The following is an 8,786-nucleotide window of genomic DNA, read 5'->3' as shown; positions in this document are numbered from 1 at the left end:
CGTCGTATCGTGACAGTTTCGACAACACCCCATCTAAAACAGCTGCAAACTAGTACCAAAAAAAAAAAATCAATGTTTGCGTGACAGACACGAATGCAACAATGAACAATTAAGGCTGAAGTAACCTTCGCTGGAAATCTAACAATATGCTGGAACACTCTGTATGTAACGTTTCACGAGTCACGAGTGAAGGCCGGCTGAGGAGAATGCTCAAAAGCCAAATCTCAATGTTGTGAAAAGAACCCAAACAATGGTTGTACCTTCGAGACCAAGGAGGAGATCATTTCCTTAAAGGCCTCATCGATTAGGACATCGATTTTGGAGTGGTACTGCTGCTGCGGGACAAGAAAAGGAGAAACATCAACAAACACCATGGCTAAACGCGGATCAACGCGAGGCAATCCTAAAAGAACAACACCCTCACAAAGACATATTTCGGGAGAGGGAAAAATCCTCCCTGTGCAATAGGGCTGAGTTAAGCAGCTATTAGGCCTATTATGCCAATGAATGGCATTCCTGTTCTCGTTTAGGGCAAAGGAATTTGAAGGATACTTTTTTGTGCGGGCCACAATTAGGGCAGCCTTGTGTTTTTCTAAAGAACCCGTCCAGCTGCGGCGACCAAAGGCTCACACTACATTCAATTAATCCGCCATTTCATGTCTGATAAGTCTTATTCACCTATTTTGTGGAGGAGAGAGGAGAAAACGAGGGCTCAGGGGGAGAGAGAGAGAGAGAACGCATCCATTTGGACGCTGAATAGATGCCTTTGCTGCATGTGCAGCAAGAAGGAGTTCATCTCTGCCAACAATGGGCATTCACAGCGAATCTAAAGGACACCCAAATTAAAAATTTCAATCAACAATGCGTGCAGATCGGTGACAAATTGAGGGTGCTAAGAGGTCACTGTCAGCAGCCCTAATTTTCTTTTCACCCTTTTTTTTCCCTGCGCGCAAAATGGCAGTTTTTTTTTTTTTCATAAATGGCATTATAGGAGAATCTTGAGGACTTTTTACCTCAATTAACACTTCCATGTTTGCTTTTTCTGCGGCTAAACGGCGAGGGCTCTCTTCTTTTTTTTTTTGCATTAGCGACGATTAAATAGGGAGGTCTTTACCGTGTGTGTGAAAACCAAAAGAACAATAATTTCTTTTGAAAACATTTATCTGGTAGCCATCCACTTCAGAGTCACTTCAGCGAGATGGCGGCTTATAAAGCGTAACCTTGTATTTTGAAATAAAGCGGCAGGCAAACTCGGGTAAAATAATCTTTTCTTTGTTTTGAAATAAAGTCTTTCACGAACACGCCGACACGCACCGATGGCCATTAAATTCAATACCGTGTGAAGGAAAATCAGTTGAGCGTTTAGAAATACCTTTTAACCCAATACTAAGAAGTAAGTGGAAATAAAAGTGGCGGTTGCTCTGCTGTTAGACTATCTCGCCGCACAAGGCCACATACTTTAAGTGTCACTGCCAGAGAAAATTCATCTCTCTTTTTTTCCCCGCGCAAAGTTAGCACCAGTTTTTGTTTTGTTAGGACTGGAAAAGAGTAGTAGCGACAATGACTGCGATATTCAGAAGAGAGGCAAGATCTGAACTACACAAACAAATAGTTTACTTCTATTTCAGAAGCATTCATACATATAAATGTGCACTGATGTGAAGATGAGAAAGAAATACGAATGTGATCAAATTCGAGCTGTTGTTTATAAATCGGAATCATTTGAAGCGGTAACTGATTTGGTTATATTAAAATAACACCGACAAGAGATTCCAGTCATTTTTGATATTTTAAGAATGTAGTGTTGTTGTTTTTGTCCTTATAATTGAAGCCAATGTTTTGTTTTTCTTTCAAGAGTCACACAGAAGAAAGTCATACAGGTTTGGAATGACATGAGGGTGAGTTAATGATGAACAAATATTCACTTCTTTTGATTGTTAATTGCACACTTTGGATTTTGTCCTATTTGAATGCAAGTAAGTTTGGTAGAATGGACACTTACCCACTGTTGGTCAACCTTGGGTTCATGCAATAACGTGCAGGACATGTGGGGATGAGTGGGGGAAAAAAAAAGACAATAAATAAAAAGAAAAGAAAAAAAGCAGTTGAATGAAAAGTAATCTCAGAGCTGGTTAATGGACAGCCATCAGATAAATAAAACATCGTTTTAAATAAAACATGATTTTAAACATTAATTAGCTCAAATTGAACTAGACGATAAACAAAGGCAATGCGAAACCTGCTCATTTCACAAGTGAAATGAGATTTACAGTAAATTACAAAATAAAAAAAAACAAGCAAACTGCCAGTTTAATGTCTGAAGAACAAATTATTGTGACCAAATGAAAGTGCAACCTAGCATTCCACTTACTGCAAACTATGAAGCTTTACTCTGAGAGAGAGAGAAAAAATCTGAATCATTTTCTTTATTTATTTGCAGCTCGAAACGGTCTGAACAATCCGAATTTTAAAAAGCAGTTTGAAATGAGATGAATGATTAGATTTCTGTGTCAAATGAATAGGTCATTACGTTTTCAAGTACATTTTTCTTTTGAGTACTACACATTCGGACACTATTTTGCTACTACATACAGTGCATCCGGAAAGTATTCATAGCGCTTCACTTTTTCCACATTAATTTATGCTACAGCCTTATTCCAAAATGGAGTAAATTAATTTGTTTCCTCAAAATTCTACACACAATACCCTATGATGACATTGTGAAAAAAATATACATTTTAAATTGTTGCAAATTTATTAAAAATAAAAAACCTGAAAAATCACATGTACATGTATTCACAGCCTTTGCAGTGAAGCTCGAAATTGAGCTCAGGTACATTCTGGTACATTCTTGAGATGTTTCAGCAGCTTAACTGGGGTTCACCTGTAGTAAATTCAGTTGATTGAACATGATTTAAAAAGGCACACACCTGTCTATATAAGGTCCCAGGGTTGACAGTGCATGTCAAAGCACAAACCAAGCATGAAGACAAAGGAATTGTCTGTAGACCTCCAAGACAGGATTGTCTAGGAGCACAAGGCTGGGGAAGGTTACAGAAAAATGCCTGCTGCTCTGAATGTTCCAATGAGCACAGTGGCCTCCATCATTCGTAAGATGTATGGAACTACCGGGACTGAGTGATCGGGGGAGAAGGGCCTTAGTCAGGGAGGTGATCAATAACCAGATGGTCACTCTGTCTGAGCTCCAGCGTTCTTCTGTGGAGAGAGGAGAACCTTACAGAAGAACAATCATACGTGCAGCAATCCACCAATCAGGCCTGTATGGTAAAGCGGCCAGACTGAAGCCATTCCGAAATTTGCCAAAAGGCATCTGAAGGACTCTCAGACCATAAGAAACAAAATTCTCTGGTCTGATGAGACTAAAATTGAACTCTGTGGAGTGAATGCCAGGTGTTACGTTTGGAGAAAAACCAAGCAACGCTCATCTCCAGGCTAATACCATCTCTACAGTGAAGCATGTTGGTGGCAGCATCATGCTGTGGGGATGTTTTTCAGCAGCAGGAACTGAAAGAATAGTCAGGATAGAGGAAAAGATGAATGCAGCAAAGCATCCTGAATGAGAACCTGCTTCAGAGTGCTCTTGATCTCAGACTGGGGCAATAGTTCATCTTCCGGCAGGACAACGACCCAAAGCACACTTCCAAAATATAAATAGAGTGGCTTCACAACAACTTGGTGAATGTCCTTGCGTGGCCCAGCAAGAGCCCATACCTATATCCTATTGAAAATCTTTGGAGAGATCTGAAAATGGCTGTACACTATCGCTTACGATCAAAAGAAAATTGGCACACTGTCATTTTAGCTCTCAAAAGTCCTTTAATATCACAACGTTTCGACCTACTTGGATAATCCAACCTGATAGAGGAATGGGCAAAAATTCCCAAAGACAGGTGTGCCAAGCTTGTGGAATCATATTCAAAAAGACCTAAGGGTGTAATTGAATGAAATGAATTTGCAACAATTAAAAATATATTTTTACACAATGTCATTATGGGCTATTGTGTGTAGAATTTTGAGGAAATAAATGAATTTAATTCAATGTTTAATAAGGCAGTAACATAGCAAAATGTGAAAAAGTGAAGCGCTATGAATACTTTCCAGATGCACTGTAGTATGGACTTACTGTACTGTATGTGATTTCGGATGCAGTGATTGACTCTTGCCTGATTATTCAGATTGCGACTAGTCATGTTTATCTATTTTTGTTGTACGATATATTGCACCAAAATACACAGCGGCTCCTTGTTATTTGCAGGAGTTATGGTCTGAAAATATCCTGCAGTAGTTGAAATCTGCAAAGTAGTCAGCTTAATTTTTACAGTAAAACTCCTTAGTAAGGCTATAAAACCCCACACTACACACTTAATGCACTTTTTTCAGACAGGCATTAACATTTTGACACTTTTCTCTCATTTAAACACTCTCAAAGTTCAAACTTTAGTAATAAAAAAAAAAAAAAAGAGTAAAAAGAAATCAAAGATGAAAATCTGTGGTCAGATTTTTTATCTCGTCAAACATTTATTGCATTATATTTGCGAATAATGTTGGCTTCCACCATAATGTTCTTTTTCCTGCAGTCACTGATCAACAAAACTAAAGCAGTCCCCATCCTAAAGTGGGTCGCACATCGGATTTGCTGCACACAAGACAGTTGGAAGTAATATACACCGGATGTGCACACTCACATGTCAATTAAATTAAAGTTATAGAGAGTATAACTCAATTGTATTGAGATCCATATTATATTACCACAATTTTTTCAGTTCATTTTATGCCACTCATTATATAATGCCAGAGTGACAATATAATATCATCACAACGCAAGTATACTCTTCCAAAGAACACATTATATTTTAATTTAACAATGAAATAATCAGGCAGTGGAATCAGAATGTGAAAACACATATCCTAAATAATTAATAATACATGTTAACAAAAAAGTGCAAGGTAAAAAGTAACAGAGGCTTTAGTATCTGCTACCAGATCTATTTTATTTTGTCAGACATCCACATGAAAATATACTGTAGTAATTTATAGTATATACTATAATGTTTAACTATGCTCACACTGACAACTCAAGTAGAGATAGAGAGGTTCTGCAATCAGCTGAAATGTTGCTAGAACTGTTTTTTTATGTATGGGCAATATACAGTATATTGCATCACCAAAAATGACAGAGGACATGTCCATGTGTTGTGTGATACATCTATATATTGATTATTATTGACATACTATTGACAGGCCTTGTCATATTTTGGATGAATTATGCTTGAATGAGAAATATGAGCTTTCACAGAGTTTTCAGTAATCAGTGTTGGGCAAGCTACTTGGAAAAGTGTAGTGAGCTAAGCTATTAGTTACTCTAATTAAAATGTAGCTTAACTACACTAAAAGCTACCCCTTGGAAAATGTAGCAAGCTAAGCTAAAAACTACATGGCAAAAGTAGCTTAGCTACATATGAAGCCTTTTTTTCCATTTTTAAATCAAAGCAACTTCAATCTAAGTTAGTTCTGTCTTGCTAAATAATAAAACTGCTAACGAAACATATGTGGCATAATTGTTAAATTCAATTATTAACTGCAAATAATATGCTGTTCCAAAGAGAAAGAAATTTTGCTAGACAGCAAAAGCAAAATATTTCAATAAATCCTGTGTTACAAATTTAAAATACTACAGTAATGTATAGTAAAGGGAAATATATAGGGAAGTGTATATAAGTTATTGTATTACGATGGTTTGTTCTGTTGACTATCGAAAAAAAATACAACTTAAAGGTACTAATAATTTTTTATAAATTATTTTTAAAAATTTAAAACTGCTTTTATTCTAGCTGAAATAAAGTAAATAAGACTTAATACAGAAGAAAAAATATTATCAGACATACTGTGAACATTTCCTTGCCCTGTTATATATTATTTGGAAAATATTTTAAAAAGTTAATTAAATTTAAAAAGGGGGCTAATAATAATAGACTTCAACTGTACATACTGTACAACAGATTTACAACTCTGTCAATTACTTATACTATATAATATAGTATTATTAGTAACTGTTGTGAACTAATAGTAATTATTATAGTATACTTTAGCTTTTACTACAGTAAAAATATATATGTATTGCAACTGTAAAAGTACCACATAGGGCTGCACGATTCTAGCAAAAATGTGAATCACAATTTTTTTTTGCTCAAAATCAAGATCACGATTTTTTTCACAATTCTGTAAATGTAAAATAAAGGTTAATATGATTAGCCTATTATTATTGTTCATTCTCAAACATATGGTAAAACAACAATAATAATATTAGGCCTATGTGTAGGTCAACTGTTGCTTAAAATACTCAATTTTGTATTGTCATTATGCTGGACTTGAACAGACTTTCAATATGTCCTGGTTGTAAATTAACAGTAAAATGATGACATCAGAATACAGCTATTCATAATTATAAAGTTGAATTATTATGCTTGAGACATGTGCTTGTCATCTGTTATTGACAGCATTAATTGACCATTTGTTTTCACTGGTAAAATTAGAATTTTGTCATTATCAGATTCCTTCTTGCATTATATTCAACATTATATATAGGCTAGGGTTGTTATACTGACACAGTAAACATTTATTTTCATGCACAACATTTTGTGTTTGCAGTGAAAGAAAAAAACATATCAAATGCTTGTCGTAATCATAACTCTAAAATGCCGTACGATCATTTAAACGATGTGAGCACAGGTTTTACTTTCACTTCCGAGTGCGGATCATGGTCGCCGTCACTGTGAGAAAAAAACAGATACATGCAAATCAAACCTTCCACACGGCCCTCAAACGATCGCTCTGTGCAACAAACTGAACGTTATTCACATTTTCATTACCTGTTATTTAAAGCCTATGTAGTTTGTGTTCATTAAAGTAGGTGTCATGCGTGCACAGACGCATTCTCGGTAGTCAAACAGCTTGTGGTCAGCTCACGTGTGATTTCGCGGCCACGAATACATCATTATTTGAAGACAGAAATTACATTTCTGGATGAATTATACCTTATAAATACAGTATGTGACATAGGTTCTCTCCTGACCTTGAAAATATAATTGGCTGAATCGTAGAAAAGCTGAATTAAGATCGAGTGTAGGGTCAAATCGAGATCGTCATCTTTTTTCAAAAAATCGTGCAGCCCTAGTACCACAGCAAATTAATTAAATTACTTCTCTATATTGTTAAAAAAATACTATAGTAATTTAAATGTTTTAAATATTAGACTTACATTAAATTACTATTATTTTTCAGGTATGTGCACTTGGGCAAATTTAAAATCAATTAAACTCTAACAAGAGCACAGCATCAGAATTAACTTTAGGACATGTACTCCGAGATATGGTCCAGCTTAATTAAATAATTCCTCTACAGTCATCTTTCCATCAAGCAAGTTTCTCCTGCCAGCCCAATGATTGATTGGCGACGTCAATGATCAGAGTGAGAGGTGGCAGTAGCTCACCAAAAAGTTTTCAACCACCGTAAAACACGAAAAAGAAGAATTCATTCTCACTATCATATGGATATCCTTGCATTTGCCAGATACCAACTTCACAGCTCTGTGAATGGCGGCGGCATCACTTAATGATCCGTGATCGGTAAATGTAGCTTGTGTGAACGCTACTGCTCTACTTGATTAAAATAATAGCTTCGCTACTGAAAAACTATTTGATTTAGAAAGTAGCGACAGTACCACCATACTATTGAGAAATGTAGTTAAGCTAGTAGCATCACTACTTGTAGCAACGCTATTGTCCAACATTGTCGGTAACTAACAGTTTATAAAAAAAGCTCTCTTTTCAAAAAAGACGGAGCTACAAATGCTTATGCATTATTGGTAGATTCAAAACAGGACTAACTAACTAACGTTATTTTTGCGAAAATCTGAAAATGTTAACTACAAAAAAAGTGGCTCAATAGGTAGTGGAGAATATGGTGTTCATTTGTGCATCCTAACACTCAACATTTATTATACCTCTTAGTTACTGACATTATCTTTGGCAGATACAATGTAAAACTGTAAACTGTACAATGTAAAACAATGTAAACTCTAATGGCAGATGGCTGCTACTCACTGAGACTGTCTATGCTAATGAGGAAGAGAAAACATCGCAAATGGGCAAGACTTTGTCAATAAAAAAGGGACTATAGCCCCTTTCACACATACAGACAACAGGTCCTTTTTTGAAAATACCGATAAACTAGTTCTGGCAATTTCCGGAAAGAGAAGTTGTAACATTACTGGTAATTTGTCGAAATGCTGCGCTGTGTGAACGCAGAAGGAAGATTGCAGGAAAGAGCGAGTACATGTCTAAAACGTGCTGAAGTGAGACGTCTACTTTAGCCAATCAGAACAGTCAGACGCATTCATGTCCGCGCGGTTTATGAAAATAAAAGCCTGACACATTTAGCTGCTCGATGTTAGTCAGATAACGTTTCTTCTTAATGCCAACTGTGTAAATAATTATCGATAAGATGCTTTTGATAAGCCGTTGTTTGTTTACCTTCAAGCTCTGCTTCCTTCAGTTTGGTGTGTCGCGTGTGCCCATGAAGGAGCTGGTGAGCACTAGCACACACACATATCACGTACATCTCGACATACTAAAGAGTTCCTCTATATGTTTTCATCGAAGTTGTTCACAATACTTATCCATCCACAGAGTTTGTAATGTAGTCAAATGTTTACAAATACAAGCGCAGCTTTAGAGCTCATTTCTGGTTTATGAAGTCAAAATTTA

At 36.1% G+C, this 8,786-nt stretch overlaps 1 protein-coding gene and 1 long non-coding RNA gene across 21 annotated transcripts in view; one reads left to right on the top strand and one right to left on the bottom strand.

Moving 5' to 3' along the window:
* Positions 1-8,786, bottom strand: part of cadps2 (Ca++-dependent secretion activator 2) — a 350,912-nt gene that overhangs the window by 16,078 nt on the left and 326,048 nt on the right. For 9 of the 19 annotated variants that reach the window (XR_015526569.1, XR_015526568.1, XR_015526570.1 and 6 more), the window contains 2 exons: positions 261-335; positions 1-49 (listed from right to left, as the gene is read on the bottom strand). The exon at positions 1-49 is cut by the window's left edge and continues 35 nt beyond it. The exons of 2 other annotated variants lie outside the window; for them this stretch is intronic. Coding sequence is in view for 12 of the 17 variants with exons in the window: in XM_087312414.1 (XP_087168540.1) it covers positions 1-49; positions 261-335 (124 nt within the window). In the remaining 5 variants the exon portion in view is untranslated. Of the gene's footprint in view, positions 50-260; positions 336-2,002; positions 2,018-8,786 lie in introns of all 19 variants that reach the window. 8 more of the 19 variants (XM_087312413.1, XM_087312416.1, XM_087312421.1 and 5 more) reach the window with 3 other exon arrangements.
* Positions 1-8,786, top strand: part of LOC147837863 (uncharacterized) — a 39,819-nt gene that overhangs the window by 25,653 nt on the left and 5,380 nt on the right. For both annotated transcript variants that reach the window (XR_015526624.1, XR_015526625.1), the window contains exon 2: positions 1,856-1,898. This is a non-coding gene — a long non-coding RNA (uncharacterized LOC147837863). The remainder of the gene's footprint in view (positions 1-1,855; positions 1,899-8,786) is intronic.

Source organism: Danio rerio, chromosome 25 (assembly GCF_052040795.2).
Source record: "Danio rerio strain M-AB ecotype USA chromosome 25, GRCz13ab, whole genome shotgun sequence".
Taxonomy (NCBI): Eukaryota; Metazoa; Chordata; class Actinopteri; order Cypriniformes; family Danionidae; genus Danio; species Danio rerio.
The sequence above is the reverse complement of the archived record's forward strand: the minus strand, read 5'-3'. Positions and strand labels throughout refer to the sequence as shown.